The sequence below is a fragment of the Apodemus sylvaticus genome, chromosome X (assembly GCF_947179515.1).
Source record: "Apodemus sylvaticus chromosome X, mApoSyl1.1, whole genome shotgun sequence".
Taxonomy (NCBI): domain Eukaryota; kingdom Metazoa; phylum Chordata; class Mammalia; order Rodentia; family Muridae; genus Apodemus; species Apodemus sylvaticus.
In genome coordinates, this window is record NC_067495.1 from 64,441,999 (window position 1) to 64,456,017 (window position 14,019).

The window sequence follows — 14,019 nt, forward strand, 5'->3', positions numbered from 1 at the left end:
AAGAGCTAGAAGAAAGACTCTCAGGCACTGAAGATACAATAGAAGAAATAAATACATGAGTAAAAGAAAATGTTAAATCTAAAAAATTCCTGGCACAAAACTTCCAGGAAATCTGGAACCCTATGAAATGATGAAATCTAATAATAGGAATAGAGGAAGGAGAAGATGAAAGACACAGGACATATTTTTTAAAACATCACAGAAGAAAATTAAATTTCTCTACTCTATTTTTCTTTTTTGGGTTTTCAAGACGGTTGTTTCTCTGTGTAACAACTTTGGGTGCACTAGAACTCACGTTGTAGACCAAGCTGGCCTCAAACTCAAAGAGATCCACCTGCCTCTGCCTCCCAAGTGCTGGGATTAAAGGCATGCACCACCACACCAGGCTTACGTTTTGTTGTTGTTGTTAAGACCAGTAGTACTTGGTTCTTGGTAACCCAAGCAATGTCTGATAAAGATTCCAGCTCCTGGAGTGGACTTTAAGTCTAATCAAACTTTGGTTGTTTACTCCAACCACCTTTGTGCTAACATTGCCCTAGCATATTTTGCTGTCATCACAGCATTGTAGATCAAAGGTTTTATGGCTGGGTTTGTATTTAGACTTCTCTTTTGGCCCGCAGAGTACCTTCCATGTTCCATGAATTGTACAAGTGTTGCTGTCAGCAAAGCCTCACTGTCAAGTTTGTAGGGAGCAACCTATTGTCCTGGCATCAAGCTGGGTTGTTTGGGAAATTTCCAGGGGACCTCTTTGACAAACAACTCAATTATCCCAGTTCTCATACAAGAAGCTTCATTTGGTGACAAGAGATGGTCAACTGAGACTCTATCTCCACCATTATTTGGAGACTTCAATTAGAATTGCCTTCAAAAATTGTAGGAAGTTTCCACTGCACTGGGTTTCCATACTACCCTTCAAATACTGTTCAATTCTACCTGCCTCTCCTCATCTCCACTTTTCTTCCCATCCCCACCTGATCCTCCCACTCACATCCTCCACCCCTGCCCTCAGTCCACCTATAAAATCCATTCTATTTACTCCTCCCAGTGACACCCACATGTCCCCCTAGTCCCTTCCTCTATACCTAATGATATTTTACTTTATTCATAGATCAATACTTTACTTAGCCATCAGAGAAGGGTCTTCTTGCAGCAAATAGGAACAAAGGAACAAACAGAGAGGCCTACAGTCAGACATTACGGGGCGGGGGTGGGGGGGGGGGGGAACAGCACCAGCCAGCCAGACCTTGGAGCACACAGGTCTAAATGAAATGTTTCCATCAAATCCCTTCCCTCAGGGCTCATGGAACCCTGCAGAAGAAGAGGCAGAAAGATTGTAAGAGCCAAAGTAGATGAAGGACACCAGGAGAGCAAGTCCCTCTAAATCAACTAAGCAAAGCTCAAATGAACTCACAGATACTGAAGTAGAAAGCTCAAGACCTGCATAGGTCTACACCAGGACCTCTGTATGTATTATAACTTTCAGTAGTTTTATGGGATTCGAGTGTGTGTGAACAAGTGGATCTCTAATACTTGTGCCTTCTCTTGGGCTCTTTTCCTCCTGTTGGTTTGCCTTGTTTTATCTTACTGTATTTTATTTTGTAATATTTTACTATCCTTTTTAATGAGAGTCAGAAAGAGAGTGGGACCAGATGGGAGGGAGGGAGAGAGGGAGGGATGGGAACTGAAAGAAGTAAAGGGAGGGGAAACTGTAATCGGGATATATAAGATGAGAAAAGAATCCATTTTCAAAAAAAGAGAAAATAAATATTTTTTAAAATTTACCTAACCTAAAGATGGGCAAATACAACAACAAATAGACTGGACCAGAACAGAAAGCCCCCTCAACATATAATAATCAAAATACTAAATGCACAGAACAAAGAAAGAAGGAAAAAAAGACCAAGTAGCATATAAAGGAAGACCTACTAGAATAACACATGACTTATCAATGGAGGCTTTAAAAGCCATAAGGACTTGGACAGATGGTCTACAGATTCTGAGCCTACAGATGCCAGCCAAAACTTCTATATACAGCAAAATGTTCGATCAAAATAGATGGGGAAAAATAAAGACATTCGATGACAAAACCAAATTTAAGGATAGATTATCTACAAATCCAGTCCTACAGAAGGCATTAGAGGGGGAAATCCAACCTAAAATGGTTAGTCACATGCAAGAAAGTAAAGGAATAAATAATTCCAGACCAGCAAATTAAGGAAGGGGCAACACACACATACACTTATATACACATACATACCAACACCACCATTACCACCAGAAAAACAATAAAATAATAGGAATTAACAAACACTGCTTATTGACACCTCTCAATGTCAGTGGTCTCAATTCCCTAATAAAAAGACAGGAATAAACTGAATGGATAGGAAAACAGGATCTATCCTGCTGCTGCATCAAAGAAACACACCTAATATCAAGGACAGACATGAACTCAGGATAAAAAAAATGGAAAATGATATTCCAGGGAAATGGACCTAAGAATCAAGCTTGAGCCACCATTTTAGTCCCAACAAAATAGACTTCAAACCAAAACTAATCAGAAGAGTTAGGGAAAGACATACTCAAAGGCAAACACCACCCAGAAGAAATTGCAATTTACATCTATAGCTCAAACACAAGGGCATGCAAGTTGATAAAAGAAACACTACTACAGCTTAACTCGAATACTGACTCTCACATACTGTCTCACACACTGACAGTGGGAGACTTCAAACAATGGACAAGTCATCCAGACAGAAAATAAACAGAAATAGAGCTAACTAAACTTATAACTAACCAAATGGACCCAACATATTTACAGAACACTTCACCCAAACACAGAAGAATTTGCCTTCTCGGCACTTCATGGAACTTTCAAATCTCAACAGATACAAGAAAATTGAAATAACACCCTGAATCCTATCTTACTACCAGATTAAATCTGAATATCAACAACAGAAAGCTTACAAACTCATGGAAGCGGAACGACTCTCTAGTGAATGAAAAGGAATGTGTCAAGACAGAAATTAAGTTAAAAAAAAAGAAGTTAAAGACTATCCAGAGTTGAGTGAAAATGAAAACATCATGTACCCAAATGCATGGGACAGAATGAAGTACCTACATATAAGTAACTAAAAAATTGGAGCGCTCTCATACTAGTAACATTCAACTGAATAACTGAAAGGCCCACAACAAAAGGAAGAAATCACACACAAAAGGAATAAACAGCAAGAAATCATTAAGCTATGTGGCTGGAGAAATGGCTCAACAGTTAAGAGGACCTGGATTCAGTTCCCAGCACCTACATGGCAGCTCACAGTGGTCTGTATCTCTGCTTCCAGGGGAAGCAAAACACCAATGCACATAAAATAAAAAATAAGCCATTTTTTAAAAGAAAAAAAAGAAATTCAGGGCTAATCCTAACCATGCCAGGTATGGTAGCACATGCCTTTAATCCTAACACCTCTCTGAGGTCAAGGATAACATAGCCTACAAATTGCAGCCCAGCCAAGGCTACTTAGTACACCTATTAAAAAAGAAAATGCAAAAAAAAAACCCTTGTATATCCAAACTATTATTTGGTCACAATAAATAATGTAGTATATACACGTGCCATGATGAAACAACCCTTTAAAAATAATGCAAAATCAAAGCAACAGTCAAAAAGGTCATATACTGAGAGGTGTGTTAGTGTATGTCTTATGATCATAGACTGATTATAGACTAGGCTACATAGAAAGTTTTAAGACCAGCCAGCCTTAGTTACAGGAGACAATGTTTGTAAGGAAACAACATCAAACAAAGAGACCACATATCATATAATCCCATTCATATTAAATGTCCAGAATCGACAAATAAATAAAGAATGTACAAGTCAATGTTTGCTGCCAGGCAGTGGTGGCACATGCATTTAATCCCAGCACTTGGGAGGCAGAGGCAGGCAGATTTCTGAGTTCGAGGCCAAACTGGTCTACAGAGTGAGTTCCAGGACAGCCAGGGGCTACACAGAGAAACCCTGTCTCGAAAAACCAAAAAAGTTAGTGGTTGCTTAGACCTGGTCAGAAGAGGAAAGGCATAGAAAGAGGGACAAAAAGTAGGTTTCTTTTTGAGGCAATTGAATATGGTGGTATATATCACTGAATATGTAGAATCCATTAATATGCCCTTTTAAATGGGTGAATTACAAATGAACACAGAGTGTTGTTGTCAGGATTAATACAAACAGAGTTTTATGCTAATGTGCACGATACCTCAATTTTTACTATTTTAAATATTAATAAAATAAACTACAACTTATACAAAATTCATGAAGTGGGGATGTAGGTCAGTGGTAGAATGCTTGCCGAGCTTATATAAGACCTTGGGTTTCAGCCCTAGCACTGCAACATGATTTATAAATCTTTAAAATATAAATAATATAGTACAGTGGTAGCTGTATAATGAACTATACAGTTTAAATAGTATATAAAAAATCCTCCAATTTTAAGAATATTTTTTACACTTCAGGTGTTTCCCACCATTAATAGTATTCTATTCATTATTTGTACAAGTCAAAATTTACTGTGTCCTTGGTGACTACCAGAGTACTATTTCATAAGTACCTGACACAAAGAAAGCAGCAAATGAATGAATAGCCTCAAAAGCTTTCATTTATCCATTTTTGCGGCTTAGTTTCCTCATCTGTAAACTTAGAAGGGCTTAGATATATTCTTTAAAGCCATATTGTTCAACAGCTTTATCTATGTTGTCGATAGGTACCAGCCACACCTGCCATACCTGGAGTGTGGCTAATAGGATCAAGAAATTAATTTTCTAAATTTTAATAGCCACATCTAGAGTATGATGCAAAAAAAATTCATAGCACATCCCAGCAATGACATACTGTGGGAATATGTAAACAAAAGTTCACAAAACAATTCCTCCCTCAATATCTAAAAAGCCTAGAATTTCTTTTCTATATTACTTTATTTCACCTAAAAAAAAGTGCTATTTAACCACTAACATTTCATAACATTAAAGACTTTTCAGCTCTAAAATGTTATTCTCTACACTAATAGCAAATGTTCAGGATGCAAACTATACTGATTACTCTAAACTGATTATATACATGTATCACATATCACACAATATTGTGTATACTCCATTAAGTATACACAATAATTATTTGTCGATTTCAAATATTTTTAAATTTTAAAAATTGTATAATCCTTGTCACTTTATGCTTGTCATCCCAGTACTCGGTAGGCTGAAGCAGGAGGATCACACATTCAAGGCCTAACTGGACTACAAAACAAGACCTTGTCCGTCAAAACCAAACCATACAATTCATAAAGGCCTAACTATATGCTTCTCTTGGCCTCTATTATATAAACAGTGTTTATGATTATAGTAGTAGACAGTAAATATTTGTTGGCAGGGAGTCATAATTTAAGAACCTATTTGCTTTCCAAACAAAAATGACAGTATATTAAGGTTATACTGATGATCGTGTAGTGGCAATTAAAATATTGTCAATATATGAGAAAAACATAAACTGAAGTACAAGTACCACAGATGATTTGAAAAAACAAACTATTATTGCATGAGCTAATGTTAGTCAATTTCCCGAGGTACCATAATCACTGGCACACTAAGGGAGCGCACTAAGAACATAACTGAACAGTCATAGCAAAAGATAATAAAGCTTCTGTCTTTGAGCAGTGTACATTTTGGAGAAAAGGATAATTATGGTTTTTGCCTACGAGGGAGCTCGCCTGTCAGTGAGGGAGTTAACGTACCAATTAAATGTGCTACTTGTTTATAGGTGGTGTATGGTCCTGTTGAAGCGCACTCGCAATTTTTTTACTTCTGATTTAGTACAATCTGAAGCACGAGCCGTTTAGCACCAAATTCCATGACTAACTTTTGAAAGCAACTCCGTCTGCTTTACATTTAAAAAACAACAACAACAACCGGCAAACCCCTACAGGACAACCGGCACTGCAGGTGCCCAGTGCCTGAAACCGCCAGGCTCTCTCCTGTCCCCAAATGTGGTCTTCCTCACCGCCTCGAATTCCTAAGCCTAACTTCCTACACTCGCCGCCACTCTTGAGTTCGCCCTGAGGATCTTTCCTCAGACTGCTCCCCCTGACCTAAGGTCACGAGGGCAACCCTTTCCCTATCAGGCTCCCCTGTCCTTCACCCTACTCTCCCCAGCGCGCGGCAACACACCTGGGACAGCCGAGCGCTTCCTGCCGCACCGCCGCGCTGGTGCGAACTCCATCGCCGGCCTGAGCCGCAGATGGAGACTAGAGACCGGGTCAGAACTGCCGAATGTTTGTGCTTTTCGAAAGCAACCGCCGCGGCTGCCCAGCGCCAAGAATGTATCGCGAGCAGCGCCATCTTGAGCGAGGGAAAAAGGAACCGAGAGAGAGAGGAGGATTGTGGGACGCCGGCGGACCGAGCGCCGCGGCTTTCATTGCTTCTCCCCTCCCCCCGCTCGCGGCCGACACCGGAAATAGCTTGTGTCTGAAGAAGCCTGAGCTTAGGTATAGCTTTTTTTTTCTTTTTCCCCTGAGACTCGGGCTTTTCCTTGCACAGCCCAGAACATCAGACTACCATTGTCCTTCTCTTCTTAGTGTTGCCAGATAAAATACAGAATTGCCCACTTAAATGTTATTTCAGATAAATAAGAAATTATTGGTATAATTATGTCGCAAGTATTGCTTTGATAAATAAGACAACCCTATCTTGTCTCTCATTCTGTTCCTTTCTTCTCTCCAACTCAATGCCACGCTCCACTCTCTCCATAACCCTCATTCTCCCTGTGTATTCACGTTGAGGATTAAAGTACAGACAAGTTTTCCCCTGCAGAAGGCTTCAGAAGTGAGAGTCGCCGCCTTTATTGTAAAACCTTTCATTTTCCTGATTTGCCTTTGGTCTTTTGCTGTTCGGACAATGAGCTCTCAGGGTGCACACATATTTTATTCCACTAATTTGCCTCCTTGTAGCTCTTCCCTTTGGTTTCTTCAGAGTCCCTTATTTAAAAACTGCTAGGTAGATGGTAAGTGAACATGTTATATAGTAAAGTGGATATTTAAAGACACATTTGTATTATTTTGCCAGCACTATAATCAAACCAAATACCATGGAAATATGTTTACAAGTATCTGGGAAACAATTTCCAAATATAAATGCTACTTGAAAACCTGGAGTCAAGAAGGTACAATTTCATTAATGCATTCTCAAAAATCTCTCCTTAAACACCCCCCCCCTCTTTCTCTGAAACCCTGGCTACTGTAAACTTGCTATGTAAACCAGGCTCACCTCAAATTACAATGTCCCCCTATCCTTGCCTCTGGATTGCTAGAATTAAAAGCATGCATAACCATACCAGACTCATTTTCAAACCTTTTACACAAGGCAGGCAAGTAATCTTGAATTAATTCAGTAGAAGCATTACAAACTAATGAGAGATGTCATGAAAAAAGACAAAAGATATATATGGCCCATGCAGCCAGTTTCACTTTCTTCTGAGATCCATATCACACACCAGGTTTCTGGGGGAGAAGATAATTAGAATTTCAAATTAAAGAGGTTGGCTATCCCTTCCCACCATGTAAAGAAGATTGCTATATTGAAAGAAGGCATAAGAAAACTTTCAGGCTCAGGAGTCCAAAATGTGTATGGCAAAATAGTAGGAGATGAAACAGGGTGAACAGAAAGTCTTGATGGCAAAAGACCTTCCATTTTGTCTTAAGAAATTAATGCTGTGTACTGCAACTATTGAATATCTTAATCAGGAGAATACAGTGATCCTACTTGTATATATATCAAACCATTCTGGCTTAAGAGTATTTGGTCTAAGAGTTGGAAGTGTTGGATTAGAAAAAGATTCAGTGGACCTATAATTAGTTGTGAGTTATCATCTGTATGGACAGGAATTGAAGCCAGATCCTTTGCAAGAGCAACATGTGCTCTTAATTGCTAAACCAAGTCTCCAGTCCCCATTACCTACTTCTTAAACATAAAACTAAATGAAAATTTCAAGAAACCATGTAGAATCCTATATTTCAATCAGAAAAAGATTTTAAATTTATGAAATACCCACATCTGATACTATAGATAATTTCTCAAAATCTGGGCTTTTGTTATTAGAAATACCAACAGGTATACTATTGACATGAAGCAACATTCTTGGGGGTCTTTAAAGATTTATTTTTTTAAGGTGATAAGAAATTAACTTTTTCTTCCAAAATGAAATGAGAAAAAATACAGGAATTGACAAACACATGAAAGTTCCCTGACATGTTTTTCCCTCTTTTTATTGAGAATTTCATAGATACATAAATATAATGTAGTTTGCTCTAATCTTCCACTCCTCCATTTCCTCCCCTGCAAATGTTCTCCTATTTCTACCACTTCTCTCTGCAAACTTCAAGTGCTTGGTTTTTTTTTTTAATCCATTGAGTCCATTTAGTGCTGTCTATATGTCAAGGGCTTAGGACCATATCCCATAACATGGGCAGCTTCTTAGGGACCACATAGGAGTTGGACTTCCAAACCGTTTCCTTGCTGAGATTTTGTCTGAGTTGATCTTACAGAGGACATTGCATGCTGTCCGAACCACTGTGATTTCATATGTGCAGTTGTCCTGTTGTGTCCTCACCTGTGACTCTTATGTTATTTCCTCTTCCACAGCAATCTCTGAGCTAGTGGAGGAAGGCATGTGGTATAGATGATCCCATATAGGGCTGGTTACTCCATGATCTCTTATTCTCTGAATGTTAACCAGATATATGTATCTGTTTTAATCTCTACTGAAAAAAGTAGATAAATGATGAGATTCTCTGATGAGGGATGAAAAGATGCACTAATATATTCATATAATGTTAATTCATCAAGAGTTGGTTTAGTATGTGTCTGTGTCTGCATTTGAGTATATGCACATGAGTTCTGGTGCCCAAGGGAGCCAAAAGAGTGTATTGGATGTCCTGGAGCTGGAGTTTACAGGTAGTTGTTAGCTGCCTGACGTGCATGCTGGAAATTAAACCTCAGTCCTCTGTGAGAGCAGTAAATACTCTTAACTACTGAGCCATCTCTGCAGACCTAGTTTTGAGGTCTTTAAAGGGAGTGAATGTATTTTACAGTGGTGTTCATTTTAAGGAAAGTTCTGCAATTTAAAAAAAAATGTGAGTAACCTTGGAATATTCAAGTAGCTACTTTCTAGTGAGCTAAAAAGGTGCAAACACTTATTTACTAAATAAACAAAACATAATTGCCATAGTACCTGGGAATCTAAGATGAAATAGAAGTTGTACATTAATAGAGAAAGAACAGTGCAATAGACAGGCCAACTTGGCCTGCAACATCTGAATGCTAGGGTATTGGGGCCGGAGTGGGTAGGTAGGTGGGAGCACCCCTGTGGAGGTAGGGGGAGTGGTTGGGATGGGGGGATTTTCAGTTGCATATGTAGCTGCATATGGCCTTGTTGAACATCAAAGGGAGGAGAGGCCCTTGGCCCTGTGAAGGCTCGATGCCCCAGAATAGGGGAATGCCAGGACAGGGAAGCAGGAGTGGGTGGATTGGTGAGCAGGGGGAGGGGGGTGGGATAAGGGGGTTTTAGAAGCATGGAAAGGGGATTACATTTGAAATGTAAATAAACAAAATAATCAATAAAATTTTTTTAAAAAGAGAGAGACTGAAGTAGATACAAGAAAAACTACTATAAATAGCTGCTGCAGTCACAGATCACAAATAATACTTTATGCAGCAATTTCATCTAGTTGTAGATAACATTTTGCAACTCATCAAGCTCCTTTTTTATACCTTATTTAATTTTCACATCAACCCTGGAAGATAGGTATTATTTATTAGCAGTTTTAGCACATATTTATGAGGAAACAGGTTGCGACTTGACAAGAGGTTGAAGAGTTAATGGGAATGGAGACTAAACCTAGATTTAATGACTCCAAATACGGCACTCTTTCCACTTATTACTACTGAATTTAAAGAAAACACTGTGTATTTTGTTAAGACCACCAGGATCTTTCCGTTACTTGAAAATGCCAGAAGTTCTTCTCACTCCAGGGTTTTTGTACTTGCTTTCCTCTCTGCCTGGAACATCTCTCCTGCAGATTTGTTAATGACTTTTTCTTGCCCTTCAGGTCTCAGCTCAAATGTCATCTGCTTAAAAAAGCTTCCTAAGAGTACCTTATCTACCCCCTGCCACCATTGCCTCTCCACATTGCCCTGTTTCCATTAAAATCTTCTTATTCAAGCTGGGTTTTGTGGCACAGGCCTGCAAACCAAACTACTCACTAGACTTAGGCAGAAGGATTGAAAGTTTAAGGCCTGCTGGGGAATTAGTTATTCTATTTGTATTAATTCTTTGAGAATTTCATACAATGCATAGTGTTCATATTCACCCCCATCTCCTCCCAAATTCACTCCCACTTCCACCCATGTGACTTCATGTTCTTTTTTTTATTTATTGAAAATAGGTTCTTTTCTCATACAATATGCTCCAACCACAGTTTCCCCTCCCTGCACTCCTTTGGCTCCTCTCCACTTCCCTTCTCTCCCAGATTCACTCCCCATTTCCCTTCAGAAAAAAGCAAGCCTCCAAGACACAACAAACAAACCTAACAAAGCAAACTACAATAAGACAAGGCAAAAGCCCCCATAGTGAGGGTAAGCAAGGCAACAAATAGGAGGAAAAGTCCCAAGAGCTGGCAAAAGAGAGACACATGCTCCCACTGTTAGTCCCACAAAAACACCAAACTAACAGCCACAATGTAAAAAGAACCTTGCACAGACCCATGCAGGCCCCATGTTTGCCACTTCAGTCTCTGTGAACCCCTAGAGCCCCAGTGAGTTGATTCTGTAGATTTTCTTGTGGTGGCCTTGACCCTTTGGCTCCAATGGTCTGTCAGTCCTCTCTTTCACTGGGGTTGAATATAAGCCCTGAGTATAAGCCCTGCTTAGTTGATTTGGTGGGTGCCCTGTTGTCCTCCATCCCCTCTGACTCCTCCAATTTTTCCCCTCTTCCAAGGGGTTCCTCAAGCTCTAAAGGAGGGACTGGTTGGAGACCTCCAATTTAAACTCTTCCTTCTCTGCATAATGTTTGGCTGTGTCTCTGCATCTGCTCCTATCTGCTGGAGGAAGCCTCTCTAATGATGACTGGACAAGCCACCTGTATGTGAGGATAGGAGAATATTATCAGGAATCATTTCATTGGTTTTTCCCTAGTCATGTTTGGTTCTACCCTACATCTCTGGTCAATCTGGTCTCCAGTTCCTGGCCATCCATGAGTTGCCTCTCATGGGGTGGGCCTCAAATTAAACCACATACTCACTGGTTGGCTACTCCCACAAATTCTCCCACACTTGCCCCTACACATCTTGCAGGTAGGACAGGAAGATAGTTGGAATATTTTGTGGCAGGGTTGGTGCTCAGGTTTCTCTTTCCATAGCCTGCAGAGTACTTCATCAAAGAGGCTAGACAGTAGGGGTGAAGTCTCCATGCAGGCACCAGTTCAAGCTCTCTACATTCAATGGATGTTGTCCTTAGCAATGCCCTCCCCTGTCTGTTTTCACAGAGTGATCCTCTGTCCTAGCTTCAGCCTGCGATTGGGATCTTCATGGGATGCACCCAGCCAAGAATTTAACCAAATGCAACCCCAGCCAACAATTGGAAGTATTTCCAGGCTACAAAAGGTGGCCAGTTCAGACTCTGTATCCTCTGTAATTAGGAGTCTTCATCAGAGTCACCCTCATAGATTTCAAGAAGTTTAGACTGTACTAAGTTTCCACACTACTCCTGAAGTGTCCCTAAAATTCCAGTCATCTCTCCCTGAAACTCTCCCTCTATCCCTTTCCCTCCCACACCTGCTCCTTCCTGCTCCCATTCCCACCCACCCCCAGGTTACTGCAAACTATTCTGTTTGCCTTCCCCAGAGAGATAAATGTGGCCCCCCATAGCCCTCCTTTTTACAGAGCCTTTCTGAGTATGTGGATTGTAACTTGATTATGATTTATTTAACAGCTAATATTCACTTATAAATGAATACATAGCATGTTTGTCTTTCTGGGTCTGGATTACCTCACTCAGGATGATCTTTTCTAGTTCCATCCATTTGTTGCAGATTTCATGCAATGTCTTTTTTTTTTGTTTGTTTGTTTGTTTTTAGACAGGGTTTCTCTGTGTAGCCCTGGCTGTCCTAGAACTCACTCTGTAGACCAGGCTGGCCTCGAACTCAGAGACCCACCTGCCTCTGTGTCTTTTTTTTAAAGATCTGAGTAATACTCCATTGTGTAAATGTGAGTGAGTGTGTGTGTGTGTGTGTGTGTGTGTGTTTTCCTTCTTTGTGTTTCACTAGTCTGAAATTATTTATTTCCTGTGTGTACATGGATGTAGTTAACCTCTTTGGGTTGGAACATTCCTTCTACCAACTTCTGTAGGGTTGGATTTGTAGATATTGTTTAAATTTGACTTTATTATGGAAAATCGTATTTTCTCCACCTATGGTAATTGAAAATTTTGTTGGATATAGTAATCTTGACTGGCTGGCATCTATGGTCTCTTAGAGTCTGCAGCACATCTGTCCAACACCTTCTGGCTTTTAGAGTCTCCACTGAGAAGTCAGGTATAATTCTAATAGGTCTATCTTTATATGTTACTTGATCTTTCCCCCTTGCATCTTTTAATATTCTTTCATCGTTCTGTGTTTTGATTATGTGGTAACGGGACTTTTTTCAGATATAATCGATTTCGTCTTCCATATGCTTCTAGTATCTTTATAGGTATCTAATCTTCTATGATTTGGCTAAAAATATTTTTTATGCCTTTGAGCTGGGATTCTTTTCCTTCTTCTATCCCTATTATTCATAGGTTTGGTCTTTTCATAGTGTCTCAGATTTCCTGGATGTTTTGTGTCAGGAATATTTTATATTTAATATTTTCTTTGACCAATGTATCTATTTTTATCATATCTTCAGATTTTTTTCCATTTCTTATATTTTGTTGTTAACACTTGTCTCTGTAGTTCCTGTTTACTTATCTAATTTTTTATTTCTAGAATTCTCTCAGTTTGTGTTTTCTTCATTTTTTGTATTTCCAATTTCATGTGTTGAACAGTGTGATTTGTTGTTCCCTTCAACTGTTCTTTTTTCTTGGCTTACTTTAAGAGATTTATTCATTTCCTCTGATTGTTAATATTATTTTCCTAGATCACTTTAAGGGATTTGTTCATTTCCTCTCTACAGACTTTTTTTTTTTGACAGTTTACCATTATATAAACATTTATTTTATTTTATTTTACTATTTTTATTTTCTATATTCTTTGTTTACATTCCAAATGATTTCCCCTTTCCCGGATCCCCCCTCCCCATATGTCCCATAAACCTTCTTCTCTCCATCCCTTCTCCAATCACCTCCCTCCTTTTTCTCTGTCCTTATATTCCCTTCCCATGCTATATCAATCCTTTCCAGGATCAGGACCCTCTCCATACTTCTTCATGGGAGTCATTTGTTATGCAATTTGTGCCTTGGGTATTCAGAGCTTCTGGGCTAATTAATATCCACTTATCAGAGATTACGTTCCATGTGTATTCTTTTGTGATTGGGTTACCTCACTTAGGATGATATTTTCCAGATCAAACCATTTGCCTAAAAATTTTGTGAATTCATTGTTTCTAATTGCTGAGTAGGGTTCCATTGTGTAAATATACCACATTTTCTATATCCATTCCTCCGTTGACGGGCATCTGGGTTCTTTCCAGCTTCTGGCTATTATAAATAAGGCTGCTATGAACATAATGGAGCATGTGTCTTTATTGCATGTTGGGGAATCCTTTGGGTATATGCCCAGGAGAGGTATAGCAGGGTCCTCTGGAAGTCTCATGTCCAGTTTTCTGAGGAACCTCCAGACTGATTTCCACAGTGGCTGTAACATCTTACAGCCCCACCAGCAGGGGAGGAGTGTTCCTCTTTCTCCACATCCTCGCCAACACCTGCTGTCTCCTGAGTTTTTGACCTTAGCCA

General features: G+C 39.5%; 1 protein-coding gene across 1 annotated transcript in view; it reads right to left on the minus strand.

Annotated features, from left to right (window-relative positions):
* Window positions 1–6,430, minus strand: part of Abcb7 (ATP binding cassette subfamily B member 7) — a 120,832-nt gene extending 114,402 nt beyond the window's left edge. Inside the window, exon 1 of the mRNA XM_052170676.1 lies at window positions 6,208–6,430. Coding sequence (XP_052026636.1) covers window positions 6,208–6,378 — 171 coding nt within the window. The 5' untranslated portion in view covers window positions 6,379–6,430. The remainder of the gene's footprint in view (window positions 1–6,207) is intronic.
* Between the last annotated feature and the right edge of the window lie 7,589 nt (window positions 6,431–14,019).